The 26,438-nt window shown below is 36.2% G+C and overlaps 1 protein-coding gene across 1 annotated transcript in view; it reads right to left on the minus strand.

Annotated features, from left to right (window-relative positions):
• The window catches only part of PIK3CB (phosphatidylinositol-4,5-bisphosphate 3-kinase catalytic subunit beta), a 107,680-nt gene that overhangs the window by 59,788 nt on the left and 21,454 nt on the right, over nt 1-26,438 (minus strand). Inside the window, 6 exon segments of the mRNA XM_015561362.1 lie at nt 5,040-5,117; nt 5,990-6,157; nt 9,969-10,148; nt 11,333-11,556; nt 14,062-14,287; nt 18,161-18,347. Of these exon segments, the coding sequence (XP_015416848.1) occupies nt 5,040-5,117; nt 5,990-6,157; nt 9,969-10,148; nt 11,333-11,556; nt 14,062-14,287; nt 18,161-18,331 (1,047 nt within the window). The 5' untranslated portion in view covers nt 18,332-18,347.

Below are 26,438 nucleotides of genomic sequence, written 5' to 3' on the forward strand. Positions count from 1 at the left end.
AGTATGTTTTTATTGACTTCAGAGAGGAAAAGGGAGGTGGAGGGAGAGATAGAAACATCGATGAGAGAGAATCATCGATCCTCTGCCTCCTGCACACTCCCTACTGGGAATTGAGTCTTTTACTGGGGCATGTGCCTTAACAGGGGAATCAAACTGTGACCTCCTGGTTCATTGGTCAATGCTCAACCACTGAACCACACCGGCTAGGCTAGATTTTCCTGATTATTTAAAAGCCAATTAATTTTGAAATGTCTACAAGACATTTTGATCATTATGTTATACTACTCTGGGTTTCATTTATATCCTACAGAGAAAATTAATGTTTCTTTTAGGAGATCATGATTAAGTTCATGCTGCAAGTTCCAACAAGCCTTCAATGAGTTGTGGTTCCAATACCAGTTCAGTTTTCAAATTCTTTGCAGGATTATTTGAATTTGTCCTGTGTGTTCATCATACAGGGACCAGTCTGAGAATTGGGTAGTGATTTCTGCGATTGTTCAGTTCTCAAACTATGTAGGTAGTAAGACTCAGATCCACAATGAACAGCTGTGTTAGCAATAAACATATAAGCATAAACATACAAACATTTAAAGGGGTTGCTTTCCCAAGCTCTCGCAGTCTGCAATCATTCAAGTATATTTTAGTTGTTAGGCCTCCCCTTTTCTTGTCATCCAGCCAGAAAGCTGAGGCTTTATTCACCCACACTTCCTGCAACTATGCCAAACAGCAGGAAGGACAGGGGGGGGGGGGGAATCAATGAGGATTTACCACATTCTCTTGAGATTACAACTCCTCCAATCAAAAAGGAAGGTTCAACTCTGCATTTTAAGCCTGTCCCCTTTGGTGTTGCTGTTGCCACAGGACTTCTTAGAGACTAGGGCAAATGAGAACAGAGAAAAGAACAGAAAACAAAAAAGGAGGAGTAAAATGGGGAGAACTTTCTCTGCTAGTTAGAAGATCCTTTTCCCACATAAGTGATAATATAAGGGCTTCTTGAATGCTTTCTGACTGCATTAACACCATCTTCTAGATTTAGGCAGTACTGAGTTTAGGCTTCTGGTACATATTAAGATGCGCACCAGAAAAACGAAATGTCACAGGTTGAAAAGAGACTGACCATGAAAGAAGCTGAATGCTACAGAACTCTAAGCACTCTCACAGGGTTGAAAGACATTCAAGTACCAGCCAGGCAGGGTAGTGAATCCTCATTAAACAGCTAGTATTTTCATTACAGACTACAGAGAATCACCTGGAACTGTGAATATAATGTAGTTTCTCACTCCCATGATTAGGTTATACTTTATGATATAGCTGGCTTTAAGGAAGGGAGATTATCTGTTAGGGGCCTGGTTCATGAGCCCTTAAATCCTTGCAATAGATTCAAACGGTGAGAAGGATTTGAGGCCTGAGAAATTCTCCATTTCTAGATTTTAAAATGGAGACAGCCATATGGCCAGGACCTGAATAGAGGCCTCTATTAACTGTGAGTAATCCCCAGCCAACAGCCAGCAAGAAAACTAGAACCTCAATCCTACAACTGCAAGGAACTGAATTTGGCCAGTAACTTGAATCATCTTGGAAGCAGATTCTTTGCCAGAGCCTTCAGGAAGGAATGCAGCCCACCTACCACCTGGATTTCCACCTTGTAAAGAGAACAAGCAGAAAACCCAGCCACACCATGCCCAGACTACTGACCAATAGAAATGTGAGCTAATAAACAGATATTGCTTTAAGCTGCTAAATTTTCAGTAATCTGTTACCCAGCAACAGAAAACCAATTTAAGGGGCTACTATAAACTTAATGCTAATAAATTTATATATATATTTTTTAGTGAGGGCAGGGAGAGTCGAGGGGATGGGGGAAGGAAGCCGAGAAGGGGGGAGGTGGAGAGGGAAGAGGTGAGGGGAAGAGAGGGGATGGGGAGGAGGGAAGGGGGGAGAAGCTTTAATGCTAATAAATTTAACAACTTAAAATAAATTATTCAAAAGACAAGAACTACCAAAATTGACACACACAGAAAAGAAAATCTACATATCCGTTAAAGAAGTTAAATTTCTAATGAAAAACCTTCCTACAATGAAAACTCTAGGCTCAGATGGCTTGGAGTAAATCCTATCAAATATTTAAAGAAGAAATAATACCAATCCTACATAATCTTGTTCAGAAAATTGAGGAGAAGGCTTTTCAACTCAATTCATAATGCTAACATTATCGTGATACCAAAATCAGACAAAGACATTACATGTGAAGAAAAGTGCAGACCAATATTTTCCCTGAGTATAGACATAAAAACCTATAACAAAATATTAATAAAACAAATAAAAAAATGTATAAGCTACATCTTCACCAAGTGGAGAATGTTTCAGAAATGCAAAGTTGGTTTCAACCTTTTAAGATCAATCAAATTAACAGATTAAAATGTAAAAAACATACAATCATCTCAGAAAATATAGAAAAAGCATTTGACAAAGTACAACCCCTTTTCATCTCTTTCAGGATAAAAACTCTCAGCAGAGTAGGAGGAAAGGGAATTTCTTGAATAAAGGGCATCTCGAAAAATGTACAGCTAACATTACACTTAAAGTTGTAAGACTGAATGCTTTCCTTTAAGATTAAGCCTTGGGGTGTCCAAATGTTCTGGGTGTTCCTGTGGGGATTTTAGATGAGATAAACATTCAAATGGTAGGCTGAGTAAAGTAGATTGCCCTTCCTAAAGTGGGTGGCCCTAATCCAATTTGTTAAAAAATAAAATAGAAAAAATAAATAAATAAAAGCTGACCCTCCCCAGAGTAAGAAAGAATTCTTCCTGCCTGAGTGATTTATCAGCTTTTCTCCTATCGTCAGAACTGAAACAGCAGCTCTTCCTGGGTCTTGAGCCTGCCAGCCTTCAACAGGAACTACTCAAAACCATCACCTGGCTCTCAAGCCTTCGGACTCACACTAGAATTAAACTCTCAGCTGAGTCTCCAGTTTGCCTCTAACCCTACAGATTACAGGACTTAACCAACTTCATAATCATGCGAGTTAAGTCCTTAAACAAATGTGTGTCTGCATGTGCATGTCTGCATGCCCTTCCCCTACCCCCTCCTCCGACCCAACCACATACACTACGGGTTCTGTTTCTCTGAAGAATCCTGACAGATACAGCTACTCTCATCATTTCTATTTAAAATCATATACTGAAGGTTCTAGCCAGAAAAAGTTCGAAAAGAAGTAAAGCAGTATACCCCCTTCTTTTTCTTCTTCAGATTTCTTTTCAACATTACTGGAGCTCCTAACTTGTGTAGCAATTAAACAGAATGGTGTGTATCTACAAAAATAAATCATGCCATAATTGCCTTAACTTACTTACATTCAACAATAGAACCCCAGTGGGGAAAAAAAGGGGGGGGGGCGCTGGTGAGAGGAGACTAGCAAACTAGAGTGGCCTGGGAGACACTTTACATGTCATTAAGACCATTACTCCTTAGAGCATGACCACAAACAACAGAATCAACTCAGCTTGAAATATCTGTTGGAAGTTGGCAAAAACTTATGGAAATAAAATGTCACTGACAAAGACATATAAAATGTTATACTCAAAAAAATAAAGCAGGCAGTGAAGGCTTCTTTGGTCTTCCTCAGAAGAAATCAAATAGAAGACCGTAGAAAATTTAATAACGACACAAGAATTAAATAACATAAATTACCCACAGAAGACAAATACAATAAACTACAAATGGGAAGAACGAGCAAGAATTCCCATTTTTACAATGTAAATTACACATCCATACATACAAATCAAGGAACAAAACTATACAAACATATATAATACTCCATATGACGTGAGGATAGATTTGCCTATATATGATTTCTGCCATTAGAAATATAATACCCAAGGAACTTTAGTGATTATTTATGACAGTCCAAGATGTATTATAAAATAAATAAATCAAATTGCAGAATAATACATACAATATCATCCCTTTTTAACAAAACAACCAATCAACAAAATAAACACAATAAAAAACTATTCAATCCCCAAACTATCTGTATATATATTTACATAAATATGGAAGTCACTCACAACACTGGTTATATATGATGATAAAGAGATCAGTAACTTTTTTCTCTAACCATGTCTGTATTTTTTTACCTGTTACAATAATGTTAAACTTTTGCAATTGGAAAATAATTAATAAGAAAATTTTAAATTAAAGGAAAAAATAAAATTACCACTAAAATAGAAAACAAAAGCTAATTGACATACACACACTCATTAAAAATTCAAATCTAGCTAAGAATATATGAGAAAAGAAACACCCTTATTTTCATGACAGCTACCCAAAGAATCTTTAATGTCCATTTACAAAAGCAAGCTACTGGTAATCTTTGGCAAGGTGCTTCCTGAATATATTGTCATGCCAGCAAACATCTCAAACTAACTGAATCTCTTTCTTGGATCACAAAAACTATTCACTTAATTTCCTGTCAAACAAAATAGGGGAAAATGCATGCTTTATACTTTGAGACAAAATGCCTTGTTAAATCTTCACTTAATTGTATGGGGCTGTGCAATAAATCTCCATGTGTTAACAACTTGTGGTCTATAATGTAGTCATCTGTTTTCTTCCAGGAAATGGTATTACATTTTTTGTGCTCAGCAAGTTTAAAGGGAAAAAAAAAAGGGCTGGGTGCAGCTCTAAGCAAAGCTGAGAAAGAAGAGTAAACTTGCATACAAACATGTAACCTATAGTTTCAACCTAAATTTCATTTGCTATATCCCTGATCTAAAGCAATTTTTTAAATATAATATACTGTCAAATGTCAATCTATCTGTTACATCTCCAAGTATTTAAAGAATAGTTTAAAACAGAAAAACACAACATTTTTAATTAAAAACAAAAATTCTTGTCTTACAATAAACTGCCATATTCTACCTCGTATAACTGACCAATGTTAGTAAAATTTAATTTCCAACGTGACATTCATTGAGCATATCAGTGAGTTATTTAAATAATGGAGCAGATGACAAATTCAAATCTTAGCAAGTACTCACTTTTACAGTTTCTTCTGTGTTAAGTTTATTTCCCTTAACCAAGACAATTTGGAAAGGGTTGTTATTTTCCCAAACATGCTGTAAAAGAATGAAATAAGTAGAAGGTATTTTAATTAAAGATATGAATATTTTATGCCAACAATGAAATCATCTCATCAATTCTCATGTCCACTGGCAAAATAATGAAAATAGACCTCTAAACTAACAACTGAAAGTCACATGTTAAATTAAGCATCATAACCAGTAGCACTTAACTCTCATGGTAAAACACAAGCAGCATTCCAATATTGCTAAGAGATTCATTAAGCTAAATATCTAAACAAATAGTTTTAAAAGCTCTGAATAAAACTAAGAATTTACCATTTAAATTAATATATAGATAATATCTTACTCATACAATGTGTTAAGACTAAATAACTATTTAAAAAGTGTTAACTGTTCCCATGAACACAAACATTTGTTCTTTTGATACAATAAAAGTCTAAAAGTATTCAATTAAGACAGGCAAATTATACCACAACACTATCATAGCTAAGGTGATAGAAATGAAATATAATAGTAAATCAGCTATTTCTGCACATCTAACTTTTTTACCATAATGTCTCTAATTACTCAAGTCCTATGTTCAGCTCTAATCTTAAAAATATCTCTAATTTAATGGCATTTTTCTTTGGCACCAAAAGAACAACAGAAATAGAAATGTCATATTTACATTTATATGCAGCTTGAGTAAAGAAAAAATAACAGTAACTAAACAGATAATTATTATAAATGGAAAGGGATTTGTATATATTGATTTTCACAGAAGGAGAAGTGAAAAAAAAGTGTGTGCGTGTGTGAGAGAGAGAGGGGGGAGAGAGGGGAGGGAGAGGGGGGGGGAGACTTACATATACAACTTAACAAAATCACATGCCTTTTGGAGTTGGCAAAAGTTCACACATGAAACTTACAGAAATAATTCGTTTCTTTGGTGGTAAAGGAAGGGGAAGGTTAGATGAATTTCTATTTATGGCAGCTTCTATGGCAATCATTTCCTGTTCATACATCTTTTTGATCTTGCAACATTCCACAAGTATAAAATGGGGCAAGGTCCTGTTCATTACACAGTTCCGGATATACTAACAGTGGCAAGAAATAATAGGTAAGGATATTCAAGCAAATACTTAAACCAATAGAAGAATAAAATTAAGCTGAACAACACTATATTAAAATGACTATGAAAGTATATCTTCACCAATTTGATGTCAAGAATATGAGAAATAAAGTCACACCATAAAAATACTACCATTAACCTAATATCTAAGTACATAAGAACTGAGCTAGACACTTCTTATACATTACTAGAGGCCCGGTGCATGAAATTTGTGCATGGGGGGTTCATCCCTCAGCCTGGCCTGTGCCATCTCGCAACCCGGGCCCCGTTGGGGTCCTTAGCACTACCGCGGAGGCGGGAGATGCTCCTGCCACCACCACTGCGCTTGCCAGCTGTGAGCCTGGCTTCTGGCTGAGCGGCACTACCCCTGTGGGAGTGCACTGATCACAGCTTCCGCACTGGCCTGATCGCTCCACGCAGCCTGCTGTTCCATCATCTGGTCGTCCCTCACTAACTCCCCGACCAGCCTGGTTGCCCCATGCAGCCTCCTGTTCAGTCATTTGGTCGTCCCTCACTAACTCCCCTGCTGGCCTGGTCGCCCCACATAGCCTACTTGTTCAGTCGTTTGGTTGTCTCTCACTAACCCCCTGTGAGGTTGTAGGCAGCCATCTTGTGAGGGCATGAGGGTTAATTTGCATACTACCTCTTTATTATATAGAATGGGTAATCTTTATAAAAACTCACTAAGAGCAATTATCCACCACTTAATATATTAAAGAACAAAAATTGGAAGAGTTAAGTTATACATCTAGTATCTTTTTTTTAAAATATATTTTATTGATATTCTACAGAGAGGAAGGGAGAGAGATAGAGAGTTAGAAACATCGATGAGAGAGAAACATCGATCAGCTGCCTCCTGCACACCTCCCACTGGGGGTGTGCCCACAACCAAGGCACATGCCCTTGACCAGAATCAAACCTGGGACCCTTCAGTCCGCAGGCCGACGCTCTATCCACTGAGCCAAACCGGTTATGGCAAGCATCTAGTATCTTTAAGACCTGAATTTAAATCCACCTGACTTTTTTTTTGTTTACTGGCTAAATCTTGAAATACATGCCTCAGTCTAGATGTTTTATCTTCTCTTTTCTGCACTTAATACCTGACAGTTGGACAATAGGCATACCTTTCTAGGGCAGGACATGAACACCATAGATTAATGTCACAGTGCAAGCTTTCACCAATCAGTCAAGAAAGGTTAGCATGTAGGACCCATGTGGCCATTTCTTAAGTCATCTCACACTTTCCTATGGATCCCTGAGGTAGACCTGGTACCGTTTTAGCACAGGGCTCCAGGCAACCATTACTGTTTCCCAGAAAAAAAAATTATTGGCCTCCCAGCTTGAGGCTCTTGTTTTATTTCCATGAAACCAGGATGACTCTCCAGAGGCATGTAAAAAAGGGGGCGATTATTCACATTACCAAAAATTCCTAACAAACTGAATAGAAATCCAATGTATTATTCAAAAGAAAAACTTTATCTATAATAATAAAAGCGTAATATGCTAATAGACTGGACAGCCAAACGACCTTCTGGACGTCATTCCAGACATCCTTCCTGACGAAGCTGCGAGGCGGTTAGGAGTGATGAGGCAGGCGAGCAGCTAGGGGCAATTAGGTAGGTAGGCAGGCAAGTGGTTAGGGGCAATCAGGCAGGCAGGCAGAGGGGTTAGGGGTGATGAGGCAGGCAGGTGAGTGGTTAGGGGCAATCAGACAGGCAGGCAGGTGGGCGAGCAGTTTGGAGCCAGAGGTCCCAGATTGCGAGAGGGATGTCCGACTGCCAGTTTAGGCCTGATCCCTAAACTGGATGTCGGAATCCCCTGAAGGGTCCTGGATTGTGAGAGAGTGCAGGCCAGGCTGAGGAACTGCCCTCCCCCGCGCCCCCCCAACAAACCCCGTGTACTGGGCCTCTAGTACAAATAGAAAGTGTGATTCCGTGTATTGTATTAAATGTAGAACCACTAAAAATATATTTTTTGAAATAAATAAAAAACATTTCCAGGATGGCCTATAAGTGGAATTACATGATATTATGACAAATGTATTCATTCAAAACTTTTCACTATGATGCCGAAACCGGTTTGGCTCAGTGGATAGAGCGTCGGCCTGCAGACTGAAAGGTCCCAGGTTCGATTCCGGTCAAGGGCATGTACCTGGGTTGCGGGCACATCCCCAGTAGGAGATGTGCAGGAGGCAGCTGATCAATGTTTCTCTCACATTGATGTTTCTAACTCTCTATCTCTCTCCCTTCCTCTCTGTAAAAACTCAATAAAATATATTAAAAAAAAAAAACTTTTCACTATGAAAGATGGATCACTCCATTTCCTTCATATTCCTTTGCCGACATTGTATATTTTCTTTCCAATATGACCTTGTACAAAAACATATGCATGGCTTTATTTTTCTTTATAATAACAAATTCTAGTTTTTGGCAAAACAGTATGCCTTCCTCTTAAGAAAAAGGTGTTAAGTTAAAGAAGCAAGAGGCTCCTTAAAATATGGCAAAAGATGAAGGGAAGAAGGCAATACTTCTATGCTCCCACCAAGCACTTTACATCTCCCTTCTTCCTCTTATGAGCTAGAGTTCAAGCACTTACTATCAGAATGCCACAGCTCTCAAAGCTGTGCAAAGAAGTTATAATCACTGTTAGACTTCCTACCTACTAAAGCACAAGAATTGAAGGTCACACCAAAAATCTGAAAACAAAGGTGTAAAATTCCCTATTTCCTTCTAATAAATCACAGGCCCTTATTCTCAAACAAACATCACTAATATTTGGCATGCCTGTATTCCTCTTTCTTAATACAAAACAAAAATAGAAGTGATCACATATTACTCTAAGATCTTGTTATTTATTTATCTAACTTGGCACTCAGCTTATTGTTCTTAATAATAATGATCACCTTTTTGTCTCCAAATGTAATTTCAAAAAATAAACCTCAAATTCCTTGAAGGCAAAGCTAGGATCCTATCCTTTAAATAGCACACCGTATGGTGGGGGGAGGGGTAGTGCACCGCACATACCCTATTTAAACTCCACTTTACTCCAAAAATAATCTGAGGCACTTCAGTGCCTTCCATATAAGCAGAGAATTCATGACTAAATGGTAATAAATAACTGAAAGGTAAGGAAAGATGTTGGAGGATGGTGAAATTTAATTCTTATAAAATTTCTACCACATATGGAAGTCACAAAAAAGATGGGGGAGGGGTGGAGGAAAGGGGAAATTACACATATAAATATTAGGCTTAAACTGAAAAGTTTTATAATACATAATGGAAATTTTTAATATTACTTTACCTAGTTAACAGATAATTGCAAGTAAGTTTTATACAATTCAATTAGTGGCCATTTAATGAAAATATTTTGTTTTACTTCCCCCAGAATATTTCATATCTAAATCACTGTTTATATGATGAAATAGTGGGCAGCTATAACAAATTATATAAAAATTTAAAGTACTGTATGAAATTATGACACTGAAATAATTTAAAAAGCAGAATGAAAACATTATAGATACATACATAATGCCAAAAATACATGTAACTTTGAGTAAAATGACAAAAACATGCCAAAAATGTTAACAATGGTTAACTTGGAGGTAGGTAGGATTGTGGTTATTATTTGAGTATAATTTTCTGTAGGTTCCAAATGCTGACTATAGTTAACACACTTTTATATCAGGAATTTAAATTGTCAAATTGTTAAATGCACACACACACACACACACACACACACACACACACCTCTGGTAAATTGAGAGTTAATATTCATACCTGGAACTGGATTAGTGGGTGATCACCAAACACGTATTCTACTCTCCCACTGATTTGCAGCACATAGTCATAGGGGCTAACTTCATCCTCTTTCCAATGAATAGTCAAACGTTTTTGGATTGCTAGTTCATTTATTTTTATAGGATTCATATTAGGAGATACTTGAAAGCTAAACACATCCTATAGAGAGGGGTAGAAAAAAAACACACCACAATTAAACATTTGTGCTAAAAACAAAACACTCTTTACATTTGTACTTATTACTACATTATAAATAGCCATACATAATATTCACATATGTACATCCTTTATTTACATCTAGTGTTTCAGTAAATCTTCCAGTTTTCTAAATATGATGTATCCATGCCAAATATGCTAAGATTTCTGATAATTTGCAATTCATCTTACGCTTTAGAGTGTGCCACAGTTTCCACAGGTCAGATAAATATTTAACTAAAAGTTTAATAATATTTAACAAAAATTTATCTTCAGGTAGCTAGCTTATCACATGCATTTTCCAGTAAATATCCTTCTTTTAAAAAGTGACCCAAAACCCCTGTTTTTAGTCTGTATTAATAAAAGAGTTATTTGTAGTCACTAGTAAGAGATTTTTACTTTATACTAATTGAACGATAATTTAAAATTTTTGTCTGATTTTATAAACATATAAAAAGAAACAGAAAATTTAACTAGTGAAAAATGAGATATAGTTGTGATGGAATATTATTAAACCTATGCATAAATCCCAAAGGTAGAGATATTAAAGATTATTTAATAATACCTGAATCCATCTATAATTTCACACCAAATGATCATATATCGAAGATATAAGAAAGCTCACTCTCTCTCATAGCAGCCAACTGCTATCCTGGAAAACTATGATTATTAGATCACTAATGGCCCAGTGCACAGATTCGTGTACATTGAAAGGAAATTAATTAGAAGAAATATTTTATTATCGCTATTCGCCCTTTCTCTATAATAGAAGTGTCAACAAAATTTACGATCGACAGTGACAGATTGAAACACATGCGTCCGACTGGCGCCAGCACAAGCTTTATATGTATTGCACATGTGGAAGTCAACTTAGCCTTCCAGTCAGGGCACATGCCCAGGTTGCAGGCTGGATCCTCAGAGTGGGGCGTGCAGGAGGCAACCGATCAATGATTCTCTCTTATCATTGATGTTTCTCTCTCACTCTCCCTTCCTCTCTGAAACCTATCAAAATATATAAATAAAAAATAAAAAAATGCTCTTTATAAAAGTTTCCTAGGCAAGCAAAAGCCTTCTCTGAGGGTGGAGCTGTATTCAGGTAAAAGTCACAGATTTATTACAAAACATGTATTAAAATAATATTATATTACCTGACAATTTTCAAAATGCACAGCCACAATGAGCTTTCCCCCATAAAGTTTATCTTCTAAGTTTTCAAGGATGGATGATTCATGCTCTGGTGGATATGTCTGCTTTAGCCAGTCCATCCAAGACAATCCCACAAGCGACTGAATCTTTTCCTCACTGAATTTACGCATTTTTATTCGGAATTCATTCACTTCAGGATCCTTCAAGGCATCAAATTCATGCAAACCTAAACACATTTTTTTAAAGTAGTCATTTTGAGTAGCTAATAATAATTAAAGAGAATATAAAAAATGTAAGAGAATATACAAGATAATTGGTTTTTATCAAGCAAACAAAACTGGGCAGGAAAATATACAAAATCAATTAATAGCCAGGTAAAATACCAAAAGTAGCCCAGCTGGTGAGGCTCACTGGTTGAACTGCTCTATAAATGATCATTCAGAATTAAACAGAAAATAAAATAATCAGGCCCATCATATTTAAAAGAAGGTATTTTTAGACCCATTGGGCAGTTATATCTGTAAAGGTTCTATTGTTTCTTTGGGGAGGAGGCGGCAGCAAACTTGTTCCTGAAGTTAAATTGAAATAATTGTTTATTGTTTTGCCAGGAGGCATGACCTCACCAAGCCCGGTTGTAGTCATGAAATACAAAACAATAATTGCAAAAATTTACTTGTTAGGTATTTAAAGTGAAAATGATTCTAAAACATTAAAACAGACTTATTTAACTTCCTAAATGAATGTTAACATTTAAATTTGTGTATATGATCAAAATACCAGTTTTTCTAGAGATGCTGAAGATCTAAAGTACAATTTATGAAGAGTTAAGAGTTTATAAACTGTTTAACTTAACACAGTAAAACATTTCTTACATGCTGATCTTTTAAACTGTAAGGAACTCTGCAAAATAAAATAATACAATAAGCTTTATGATTCTGAGTAAAATATAATACCTTGCTTATAGAAAGAGAAATTCAATTCTAATATACATATATTCCCTGTGCTGTAGTAAGGTAAAGTTAGAATGCCAAATAAAAATTGCATGCCCAATTCTATTTCAATTTTAGGTAAACAATGAATAGTTTTTTTAGCATAAGTATATTCTATATAATATTTGGATCGTCTATATTTTTATTTACTAAATTTGGCAAGCTTGGGTAGAGGTTATGGTAGCTAATGAATCCTTTGTTTTATAAAGCAAGACCAGAAGGGAATACAGTGATCTAAAGGGTTGAAAAGATGGTAAAATTTTAAAAGATACCTATATTCTGAAGAAAGTAAGCTATCTCTGTGGTGCTACCCTTTTGGATTACCAAATGTTTTAGATACATCACAATATTATCAATTGGGTAGATAGTCTTATCCTAGAGGATAAAAGATTATGAGATTTTTAATTCTTTCTACTTTTCCATATATTCTTCAACTCAAGTGAAAGAAAAACTTTTTCTAATGGAGAAAATTAATAACCTATAAAAATCTTTGGATCATTTGGAGAAAATGGAAAAGAATGCTTTCTACAAAGTCTATTAATATACAAGAAAAAAATCTGTATGGTATGTAATTAGACATCTATTTAATGGAGGGGAAATTATTGCCAGAAGCTAACCAGCTATCCTCTGAAGTAATCAAACATTTTAAAGAACAGGGTGCCATTAGCAAATCAACAGGGTTGTGTTCTAAGTACTCAAAGGGAAGAGTTCAGCCTCACGGTGTAATTACTGGCTCCCTGAATTACCTTAGGTCAAGATCAAAGAAACTATTTTAAATGGGATGGTTCTTGGGATGGTACTATATTAAAGATACTATCATAAAGGGGATGGTACTATACTATACTCTGATAGTAAATTTGATTAATATAGGTAGCCAATTCAGATCCAAAAATCTCCAGTGGATTTTCTGGTTTTGTATTTAAACTTCTAAGTCTCTTCTTCAATAACCCTTACAGTACTCACTTCACGTCAGTATCCTGTCTAAGGCAGGAAGATATTGATAGTAAACACTGGTCTCTGAGATTACTACAGAGGAGAGACTCCTGCTTGTTTTTTACTTTGTTACTAACAATTATCCCTGAAATTAATTTGCAAAGAATACTACAGACATGCTGTATCTTGACTCACTACAAAATTAACTTCTTAAAGATAATTTTAGTTATGGAGTAAACTTTGTCAATAATATGGGTTACTTATGGAAACTTATCAGCTTAAAGTCTTGGTTGGCATAGAGAATTGTATATAAATTATATTCATGGGGGAGTAGGGCCAGGATTGGGGGGGGGGGGTCCAATGGGGGTAAAGGGGGACATCTATAATACTTTTAACAATAAAGATAATTTTTTAAAAAAGAACCAATAAAAATATATTTTAAAAATTATGTTCATACTGTAGGGGCAGTTCAGTATCTCTTAGGAAAGGGCTTCTCAAACTATCTGAGGCAAAAGAACATATTTTTTTTACAACCTGTCAAAAAAACAGTATTTTTGTAAAATAAAAATAAGTCACTCAAAAAAGAAACACAAAACTTAAGCCCTTGGATATTGTGGCATTATCACATTGCTAGAGGCGTTTTTACTCATGATTTCTGTACCTGACTCAGTAACTGCTAACAATTTACAGACCATCATTGGTCTGTGCACCACACTTTGCAAAGCAATGTCTTAGATCATTCTTACTACATGTCTGTATATATCGCAAAAAACATGTTAAGAACTCATATTAGAAAAATTTTTAATTACCTTTTCCTATAAGGACTCCAATTTTTGAGTCTAATTTTTCTCCTGGGTCACAACTTCTAGTCACTAATTTGAGAACTGGAAGAAAAGGTCTGACATCACAGAGTCTTCTTGTTTCATCTTCGAGCTCCTCATATACAGCAGTTTGATTCACACATGCAAACATATAGGAGTCAATTTCCATAAGGAGGTTAAACATTGGGTAATTATGAATCTGTGTCCACAACATCTGCAGGGAAAAAATAAGACATTTTCTGAAATGGCACTTGCCTAAGTGCACAAAGACACATCTACAAGGATACTCACTGTAGCACTGTTTGTAAAACTCAAAAACTGAAGACAGGACAAACGTTTAGCAGTCAGAGATTAGTTAAATCAACTGTAGAACATTAAAGAACCATGAATATAAAATAGAAATAAACTAAATATGGAAAGCTTTCAAAGACATATTAAGGTGTGTTACTTTAAAATAAAAAATTGCAAGAGAGCCCTAGCCGGTGTACTCAGTGGTTAGAGCACTGGCCTGTGCACAGAAGGGTCTTGGGTTCAATTCCTAGGTTGCAGGCTCGATCTCCAGCCCTAGGGCACCAAATCACTGTGTCTCTCTCACATTCATCTCTTTCTCTCTTCTTCTCCCTCTCTTCCACTCTCTCTAAAAAAAATCAATGGAAAAAAAATCTTCAGATGAAGATTAACACACCCACAAAAATATTTGCAGGGGAATATTAAGCCATTTTTCTAAAGTAATATAATGGCATAATACAAAAAAAATACACTCATATATACAAAATTATTAAAAGTGAGTATCTATGGCCCGGCCAGTGTGGCTCAGTGGTTGAGGGTCCACCCATGATTCAAGAGGTCAAGATTGGATTCTCAGTTGGGGCACATGCCTGGGCTGCAAGCCCGATCCCCAATAAGGGGCATGCAGGAGGCAGGTGATTGATGATTCTCTCTCATCATTGATGTTTCTATCTCTTCCCCCCCCTCCCTTCCTCTGTAAAATCAATGAAAATATATATTAAAATTTTTTTCTCTAATTAAAAAAAGTGACTATCTATGAAGAATAAGAATCAGTGTAGACTTACATAGTTAACATTCCTGTGAACAAAAGTAACTTCTAATTTGAAAAAAAATAAGAGAAATCTTAAAGTATGTATCATCACCCCCATACAAAATATGTTTTATTTTTGTTCTGCATTCCTTTCTATTTACGAGGGGTCACTTCATTAATATTGCCCTGTCAGAATGAACACAGTTAATCTCTCTTCATCTCTCCCCAGGTCTCCTAGATAAGATCATATAAAATAGTCACCCTACAAATGTAAGATGGGATTGCATATTTTAACTACAGCTAGTACGAAAACCAGAAGCTGAAGATAAGAGACCTAGGTTAAAACCATGGCCAATTCTCATAGCTATATAAAAAAGAGAAGCAATGTTAGGCAATAAAAGAAAAAATAGGCAAATGAACTTTGTTGAAATTAAGATCTTCTGTGCATCTGACACTATCTAGAGAGTGCAAAGGCAACCCACAGACTGTGTAAATTATATATTTGATAAGAGATTAATAGAGAATATATAATAAATTCCTATGACTCAACAATAAAAACTGAATTTTAAAACAGGCAATGGTCTTAGACAATTCTAAAAATGTGCATAAGAACATGAAAAGATGCTCAACATCCTTAGTCACTAAGGAAGTACACATAAAAAGCTACAATAAGACACCACTTCACAGCCATGAAAATGTTATGAGAGAGAGAGAGAGAGAGAGAGAGAGAGAGAGAGAGAGAGAGAGACCTAGCTGGTTTGGTTCAGTAGATAGAGCATCAAATATGTACCTTGGTTGAGGCTCAATGATGGCCCTGCCCTGGTCAGGGCCATGCGGGAGGCAACCCATCGGTGTGTCTCTCTTACATCAATGTTTTTCTCTCTCTGTCTCTCCTCCCTCCCTTCCACTCTCTCTCTAAAAATCAATGGAAAAAAATATCCTCAGGGATAGATTAACAACAACAAAAAAGATGAATGGATAAACAAAAATGTGGTAGGATCCATACAGTGGAAATTATTCAGCCTTAAAAGGGAATAAAAGCCCTAGCCGGTTTGGCTCAATGGATAGAGCGTCGGCCTGTGGACTGAAGGGTCCCAGGTTCGATTCTGGCCAAGGGCACATGCCTGGGTTGCGGGCTTGATCCCCAGTAGGGGGCATGCAGGAGGCAGACAATCAATGATTTTCTCATATCATTGATGTTTCTATCTCTCCCTATTCCTTCCTCTCTGAAATCAATAAAGAAATATATTTTTTTAAAAAAGGGAATAAAATTTGGATACACTTTACAACATGGATGAACTTTAAAACTATTATGCTAAGTGAAAGAAGCAAAATACAAAAGGACAACTACTGTATGGTTCCACTTACATTCATACATGAATTAGCAAGAATATACAAATTCATAGGAGACAGAAACTAAAATACAGATTACCCAGATTGGGAGAAAGGGTAGTTTGTCATTTAATGAGTACAGAGTTAGTGTTTGGGATGATAGAAAGTGTCTGATATGGGTGTTAATGACAGTCGGACAACATTGTGAATGTACTTAACGCCACAAATTGTGCATGGAAAAATGACTTCGATGGTAAATTTTTAAAAATATATTTTACTGATTTTTTACAGAGAGGAAGGGAGAGGGATAGAGAGTTAGAAACATCGATGAGAAAGAAACATCGATCAGCTGCCCCCGGCACACCCCCTACTGGGGATATGCCCGCAGCCAAGGTACATGCCCTTGACCGGAATCGAACCTGGGACCCTTCAGTCTGCAGGCCGACGCTCTATCCACTGAGCCAAACCGGATAGGGTGGTAAATTTTATGTTATGCGTATTTTATAATATGATACAATTTATAATAAAAAAGGAGGAGGGTATCAATGGTTAATCCAGGTTCAAGTAAAGCCATAGGCATCCTGGTCGAAATAAATGTAAGTACTCTCTGTACTTGCAGGGTACCTAAAAAGTGTCTTTTTTTTTCCTTTTTCTTTTAACTTCATGGATCAGGCAGTTTTAGAATTCTCATGTCTCCCTGATGAAGAAACATGGGTTAAGGGTAAAAAAAAAAAACTGTCCAAAGTCATGAGCTTTAAAAAGGTTTGTTGCCTGGCCGGTGTGGCTCAATGGTTGAGCACTGATCCAGGAACCAAGAGATCTCAGTTCAATTTCCAGTCAGGGCACATGACCGAGTCGCAGGCTCAATCCCCTGAAGGGGGTGTGCAGGAGGCAGCTGATCAATGATGTTTCTCTGTCATTAATGTTTCTAGCTGTCGCTCTTCCTTCCTCTCTCTCTAAAAATCAATAAACATTTTTTTTAAAGCTTGTCATAAATACTTTTTCTTTAAATATCATAACCCTTGCTTTCCAGATAGGGTTCAGCTACTTGAAAAACATTAAAGAGAAAGTTTAGAAAAACAATTTCATTTATGTTTCAAAGTCTTTACAAATCAATGGCACTCATCAATTCACTTGAAAAAATAATCCAACAAAACAGGCAAGCCTTGCTATGTAAAAGAAATAGCTTCCAAATGAGGACATACCATTCATTACTGAGAGGGGAAATAAATCTAGTGAATAGCAGAAAACTTTTTCTTCCTCAAGAGTCACCATGAAAAGTAGTGGGTTAAGGATGGAAAAGAGGAAGAAAAAAAGGAAAAGGAGAGAAGAAAAGAGACAACCAACCAAAAATCACATAGAAAAAAAAGCAAAAAAGCATAATAAGCTCAAAGATTTTAACCCAAAATAAAACTTTCTTTGACAATGTCAAATTCCTTTTAATAAACTGAACAAACATTTCAAACTAGCTAACATAAGCTTATTTTTCTTAATTCAGGTATCACATATGGATTTTTTAAAATTAAAAGTGAGAGTAAGAATGAGGATGAGATAAAGCATGAATCAACATTTTTCAATGTCAGGAACTAAAGATTAAAAGTCCCTCAAATTTATCCTTTGATTTATATTATAAATACTTTCCATAATAGAAGAACATGTTCCCTTAAGTGTTACAGTAATAAGCTACATTTATTGAAATTCTAACTATTATCATACCTGTTTAATAGAAGAAATGGTAGCTTCCCGAGGTACCTCCAACTGGATATAAATCCCAGTGGGCAAAAGGAAATCCACAGGTATGGAGCCATCAGATGCTATCTGTGAATCCACTGCCCAGATGTCAAGGATGTCTGCCATAGCAGGAGGCATTATGAAATTGAAGCACATTCATAACCATGGGGCCCTGGGAATCAGTAAATAAAATTTAGTGAATATTTAGCCAGATATTACACTAAAATATGATAAAGCCCACCAATCCATAATCAGTCCTTGTATGTCAACATAGTCAGTAATGTAACAGGAGGCCAAGCAACAGTAAGCCAACAGAAATGAATTACTTAAATATACTTTGGTTATCACTACATAAATATTACACACAATCACACACAATCACACACATACTCCACTGACTCAAATTCAACATAAGTATATCACATGTGAAAGATGAACTGTTAAGGATTACAGGGTCCTGAGAAAGTTAACAATCACTCAATAAGTGATTATTTCCAGACTTTACTTAGATGATATTGGCTTCTTTGGCTGAGTTTTCCTTTGCAAACTCCAATGAAAACAGCAATCAATAGGGCCTTCTTTCGAAAATAATTTTCTTCCAATCTCATGTGAGAAACAAAATATCATCAACTTCATCCCATGACCCGCCACCTAAGTATTAAAAAGATCGAATCCCTTCACCCAGCTAGCAAAGTCCTTGGTGCTAAGAGTCTGGCCTATGTTCCTTTCCTCTCAGCACTTCATAGCCCAGACCCTGTGCCACAAGTGCCTTTAACCTTCCTACTGTTAGACCTATGTTCATTGAGGCTGACACTCCTGCACCAAAACCCTATCCTAACAAATGCCCCCCTCAACTGTGCCATTTCAGTCTCATCTATTCTTTAAGAGCTTCCTTCAAGAGGTACAATGACAGTGGGAAGGACATTGGTTTTGAAGTTAAATGAACCTAGGTTCAAATCCCTTTATTCAAAGTATGAATGTGTCACAATAAAAGACACAGGAGCCAACTTAAAGCATCTTGAGCATCAGAAATAATGATGACACCCATGGGTTGAAACACATCAATCTATACAATGTGTGACTTAATAATGATATAAGAAAATAAATAAGCCCGTTATTGGTCACCACTGAAGGCTGCTTGGACCAACTTATTATTTTGAAAACTGATAAAGAATGAGGAAGTAAATCACACATTTAACCTGCATGTTTATACTAATTCATAACTGATGAAATTAAGGTGTGTGTTTTTTAAGAACAATTTTAGCTAATAAGTGCAAAAAGAATAATAGAATTAGAAAAATCACCATTTTGCAACCTCTAATGAAATAATGGATCTAGGCAAGGATCATTAATGGATGCTAAAAAGAAATTTACAATATAAGGTGAAAAGATAAAAGGGAACTTTACAATTTAGGTTGACACCATCTAAAATCTCTGAATAATCCAGGTGGAACTTTACAATACAGGTTGAAACCACCTAAACTCTCTGAATAATCCAGACATGTAGGCTCTTGTACTACAGCAGTAAGTACTACACAGTTACTACCTATATAGTATACTTTTAAAAAAGACTTTTAAAAAAATGTACTTGAATCTAATGAAGTCTCAGATTTGATATATCTACCAGTTTACAGAAACTAGGGAAAATAGAGGAGAAAGTTAAACAGTCAAGGAAGCAATCAGAAAGTAGTGTCCAAAATGTTGGATCATCACTAAAACAATCAATAACAAGAAAGCAAACTAATAACAGGAAGGAAAAGGCTGGTGGGAGGACTGATAAAATAATAAAAGAATACTTAGGAGACATAACCAAATTCAATGTTGACGTGAACAAATCCTCTATAAAAAACTATCTTTCAAACAACCTAGAAAATTTAAATATGAATTGAATATTAGATGATATTGGGAAAATACTGTTAAGTTTGTGACAGATAATATTGGAATATTTATTCCTAAAAATCAGTCTTTATCCACTAGAGATGCATAATGGCAATACATGTAGGTGTAAATAGCATTATATTGGCATTTGCTTTAAATTATTCCAATTTTTTCAAAAGGGAATGGACAACTGGTTTCAAAAAAGTCTGTTATAAAGATAAGCTGATGAAAAAAAAATCTTTTCAACAAATGGTGCAGGAATAACTGAACATCCATATACTAAGAAAATGAACCTCAATTCATATCTTAAGCCAAAAATAAAAATGAACTCAATAGGGGCCACAGGCACAAATATAAATTCCAAAACCAAAAACCTCAAGAAGAAAACAAGAGAAAATCTTGCGATCTTGGATTAAGCAAAGATTTCTTAGATATGACACCAAAAGATTCATAAACTTGAAAAATTGATAAACATCATCAAAATTGAAAACTTCTGACCTTATTAGGTACAATCGTTCATAATATCAAAAGACTGCCTGGCCAGTGTGGCTCAGTGTGTTGACCTATGAACCAGGAGGTCACAGTTCAATTCCCTGTCAGGGCACATGCCTGGGTTGTGGGTGGGGTGTGCAGGAGGCAGCAGATCAATAATTCTCTCTCATCATTGATGTTTCTATCTCTCTCCTTCTCACTTCCTCTCTGAAATCAATAAAAATATATTTTAAAAAAAACAAACAAAAAAAGCCACAGGCTGGGAGAAAATGCTTACAAATCATATTAAGGGCTTATATACAGAATACATAAAGAACTCTTAACATACAATAATAAGAAAACAAACACCTCAGTTTTTAAACTTTGGCAAAATATCTGAATAGACAGTTCATCATAGCAGATATGTAGATGGCAAAAGGGCTTAATATCATTAGTCAATCCAAAGTAAAAAACAAGATACTAATACACACTTATTCCAAAAACTAAAATTAAAAAAGACCAATCATACCAAGTGTTGGAAAAGATTCAGAGGGAACTAGAATTCTCATACACTGTTGGCAGTTTCTAAACATATATCTATTATATAATCTATTATCCCATTACTAAATATATATAAAAAATAAAAATAGAAATGAAACTTCAAAAACTGTACACAACTGTTCACAGAAGCCTTACCTGTACTATCCAAAAATTGGAAATAACTCAAATGTCCATCAACAGATAAATGAATAAAAAAATTGTGACTTATTCATAAATGGAATACTACACAACAAAAAAAAGCACTACTAATATATTCAGCATTATGGATGAATCTCAAAAGAATTATGCTGACTGAAAGGAGCCTGACAAAAAGAGTACATACTCAATGATCCCATTTACATAAAATTCCAGAAAATGTACACTATAGTGACAGATTAGTGGTTAACTTGTGTGGGGAAGTGGGTGGGAGAAGCAGGGAGAGGGAGAATACAAAGGAACACAAGGAAACTCTTGGGAGTGATGGGTATGTTGTGTTCATTGTCTTGATTGTGTTGTGCTTGCAATTTCTATACATGCATCAAAATATATAAAGTTAGCCCTAGCTGGTTTGGCTCAGTGGATAAGCATCAGCCTGTGGACTGAAGGGTCCCAGGTTCGATTCCGGTCAAGGGCTCATGCCAGGGGTTGTGGGCTCGATCCCTAGTAGGGGGTGTGCAGGAGGCAGCTGATTGATGATTCTCTCTCATCATTGATGTTTCTATTTCTCTGTCCCTCTCCCTTCCTCTCTGAAATCAATAAAAATATATTTTAAAAATATATATCAAGTTATGTACTACAAATATGTGTACTTCATTAGATATTAACTAGAGGCCCGGTGCATGAAATTCATGCACTCGGTAGGGGGTGGGGGGTGGGGTCCCTCAGCTGGGCCTTCCCCCTCTCCCAGTCCAGAAGTCTTTAAGGGATATCCGACTGATGGCTTAGCGCCGCCATGGAGGCAGAAGAGGCTCCTACCACCACTTCTGCGCTCTCCAGCCATGAGCCCGGCTTCTGACTGAGTGGTGCTCCCCCTGTGGGCGTGCACCAACCACCAGGGGGCAGCTCCTACATTGAGCATCTGCCCCGATGGTCAGTGCACATCATAGCCATGGTTGTTCAGCTGTTTGGTCAATTTGCATATTACCCTTTTATTATACAGGATGAATATATTTTTCTCCTTTTTTAAATAAAAGTTACTAGGAGGAATTATCTGATAGTTTTATTATTAGGGAAGAATGCTTTCAAACTCTCAGGTATTCATTATAGCTGCCTTTACCATTTGACTAGTAACAAACAGTTTAGCTCACAAGTAAATAAGAGGGTCAGTTTGCATATTACCCTTTTACTATATAGGATAGAGGCCTGGTGCACGGGTGGGGGCTGGCTGGTTTGCCCTGAAGGGTGTCCCGGATCAGGGTGAGGGTCCCGCTGGGGTGCCTGGCCAGTCTGGGTGAGGGGCTGATGGCTGTTTATAGGTAAGTTTTACCAATTTGAATTCCCACTACCTTAATACTTGTATATAGCATCCATTAACAGGATTGTAATCGAGTTCTTGAGTTAATTTGCATTTCTCTAATTACTTGTAAAATCAAACTTTTAAAATATTTAATGGAATCTGTGTTTCTATAAGTGTTTGGTCATAGTATAATTTATAGGTTAGAGATCATTCCACTTAAACATTAATGGTCTTTTTGCATTTCGTAATGAATGATATATAAGAATGTTAGAATTCTGAGTTATTGACCTGTTGTTTGCTTATCTCAGACTTTGTAACTTTCAATATGTTAAAATATTCTATGCAAATAAATGGAATAATTTGGTATCTTAAAGAATATTTGCTTTGAAAATAATTTTTATTGTGATCAAATAAAGCACATAAATTTCTAAAAGACACTTATTCCTGATCTAAAGGGGAACACTTGTAGTTTTTGCCTACTGAGTATGATGTTGGCTGTGGGCTTGTCATACTGGTATATGGCCTTTTTTAGGCTGAGGTATGTTCCCTCTATTCTCACTTTGCTCAGAGTTTTTATCATAAATGGGTATTGGATTTTATCAAATGCTTTTTCTGCATCTATGGATATGATCATGTGGTCTTTAGTCTTCATTTTGTTTATGTGATATATCACATTTATTGTTTTGCAAATACTGCACCAACCCTGTATCCCTAGAATAAATCCCACTTGATCATGGTGTATGATCTTTTCAGTGTATTGTTGGATTCGGTTTGCTAATACTTTGCTGAGGATTTCAGCATCTATGTTCATAAGGAATATTAACCTAAATTTTCTTTCTTTGTCATGCCTTTATCTCGTTTTGGAATTAGGATAATGCTGGCCTTATAAAATTAGCTTGGGAGTGTTCCTTCTTCTTGAATTTTTTTGAATAGTTTGAGAAAGATTGCTGTTAGTTCTTTGAATGTTTGAAAAAAATTCACCTATAAAGCTATCCAGTCCAGGACTTTTGTTCGTTGGGAGTTTTTTTTATTACTGCTTCAATTTCATTAGTTGTAATCTATCTATTCAGATTCTCTGACTCTTTCTGATTTAGTTTTGGAAGTTTGTATGTATAAATTTAAATTATCCATTTCATCCAGAATGTCCAATTTGTTGGCATATAGTTGTTCATAATATATTCTTACAATCCTTTGAATTTCTTATGTGTTATAAAATATTCTATTTTAAATTACTTACATTAACTTGAGTTAGAATATATTTAACTTTTTATTAATTGATGCTAATCAATTTTTTCAGTGTTCTAATTTTCTTTTGTCTTGCTTACCAACAACAAAAAAGGGTGATTATTCTAACGGGGTATATATTTCTAAGAAAGATATATTTAATCCCCACCATATTCTCTCCTCAACCTGTCCCTTCTCTTCCTGAAGCCCAAATGAGTAGTATTGTGAAAAGGGGAACTGTTAAGCCTATTTTAATAACTATTTGACCATAACCATATTTTAGGGCAAAAGTTGCTATTTTCCTAAATAGATAAAAATTAACAGGACAAAGACTGACTACTAACATCTATTACAAAGTATGTGACCTACATGTTAGGCAAGTATTCTCTATTTTAAAACATTTTTATTGTTTAAAATAACACATAAATTAAAAAGTACCAAACCAATTATTGAAAAGCAACACCTATTATAACACAAACCACAGTCCAGGTCAAGAAATACAACACTGCCCTGGCTGGGTGGCTCAGTTGGTTGCAGTGTCGTCCCATACACCAAAAGGTTTCAGGTTTGACTTCCAGTCAGGCACATGCTAGGTTGCGGGTTCAATCCCTTGTTGGGGCACGTACGCAAGGCAACCAATTGATATTTCTCCCACTTCCTCTCTCTCTCTAAAATCAATCAAAACATATCCTTGGGTGAGGATTTTTTAAAAAAAAAAATAAAGAAATACAACACTATATGCATCTTCAGGGTGTTCCTTTTAAATAGCAACCTTCTCCCCCATCCTAGCCTCTCACCGCAATACTGATTTCTGTGATAAGCCCTTTTTGCATTTTAATCACTTTAGTTAATAGTAAAAAGTGAAGCAAATAATTCTGGCTTATTGGATACACTTTTGCATCTATCATGCACATAAATATTTCGGACAAAAGTTTCATTGTCTGGATGACTGTTTCTGTTTCTCACTCCAGTGCCAATGGATCCAACAGACTAGCCAGAGTGTTCTCCTGAATGTCAACAAATCTTCATTTGGAACTGGTGTCCAATCAATTCTGGAACATGTCTCTAACAAGTGACATTATGACAATCAGGAATGACTGGATAGCAAAGGGTACCACATGTAAGCACTGTGAGTCATGAGTCAAATTGTACAAAAGTGTGGTGATACTGGTGAGTAAATAACCAGCAGCCTTCACATCTAGGAACTGAACCAGTGCCAGAAAGCCATCTGGATGGCAAACAGTAACACAAGAAGAATTTTAAATAGCTTACAGCTGTGGAAAAAGCACTATTCCAGACTCTGAACCTTTTAGTTATTTCTGTCTGCTGTCATGTTCAAAATAAGTTATAATATATAAAAATTAACAGAGCATCCCCAAAAGCTGACATTTCTCCCAAGCCATTTCAGGATTACTCCTTCGCATGCTGGTTTAAGTTGGTCTATGCAAGTATTTGTCTGTTTTATAGCTTTTACTTGGAGTCCAATGTTCCTCCTAAGCTATCCAGCCATAAATGACAAATGCTTCTGTGTGTAGTTTTTATTATCCCTTCATTACTGACATAAACTGAAGATTTAACAACAACAACAACAAGTGTCCTAAGCTTATCCCAAATAATGTCCCTGGTGCCAACTCTTCCTTCACTGCCTGTCCTCTCTAGAGGACACAGTAATCAAGAGAGGCTGGCTGATAGTGTCACCTCAGTGCTAGTCCTTGGTTAAGAGAGAAAGGAAGAAAAATTATTAGACTTCAAGTCAATAAATATTTATTAAGGACTCACGCTGTTTAAGATACCATATTACACCGTAGCTTGGGGAAAGATGGGATTATAAAAATAAAACATGGAGCCCTTTAAAGCCCACCCTGCACCACAGCACTTAGGTCAGCTGAGAAAGACAAGTGGGAGGTGCGACTGTTCTGTTTATTCGGATGATGCTCCTTCTTAGCCTGCTGGGGGGAGTAAAAGTGCTGGGAGAAAGACAGTGGAGGCTTACCTGACCAGTTACAGTATTTTCCGCCTCAACCCCCCCAGAGCCCCAACCACGAGATGAGGATGAAATGCTGGGAATTGCAGGAAGAGGTTTGGAAAACAGTGTCTAGGGATCAGCAGACCTGACCTTAAGGTGAGGTAGCACCACAGTACTGCTGCCATGAAATTCCCCTCACTGCCTAACTGCTCCTGCCGACCATGAGGACCAGTGCACAACAGAATAACTACTGGGAGTTACATGATTTGGAACAGCAATTTTCAACCCTTTTCATCTCATGGCACACATAAACTAACTACAAAAACTCTGCAAAAAATATATATTTTGCTGATCTGACCCAAAAAATAGGTATAATTTTGAATGATTTAAAACACACACACACACACACACACACACACACACACACACACACGTAATTACCTACCCTTTTTGCTCCAAAGTGAATTTTAACAAAATCAGGTGCCTATACTGTTCATAAGAATTTTTAGTATCAAGTATTAGTCAATCACATGCAACTTTATTATGCAATATGACCAATAAGATGCAACTCAATTAGATGACTTATAAATTTATGGCTCAAAACAGGGCATTCACACTGGTTGGCTATTGTTGTATTGGCTGTAGTCATTTTTTTAATTTGACAATCCAGGGGAAAAGAGGTCAGTGCCCCTGACTAAATAGGTATCATATGTATTAAAAATTCTCAT

The sequence above is a fragment of the Myotis davidii genome, unplaced genomic scaffold, assembly GCF_000327345.1.
Source record: "Myotis davidii unplaced genomic scaffold, ASM32734v1 scaffold415, whole genome shotgun sequence".
Taxonomy (NCBI): Eukaryota; Metazoa; Chordata; class Mammalia; order Chiroptera; family Vespertilionidae; genus Myotis; species Myotis davidii.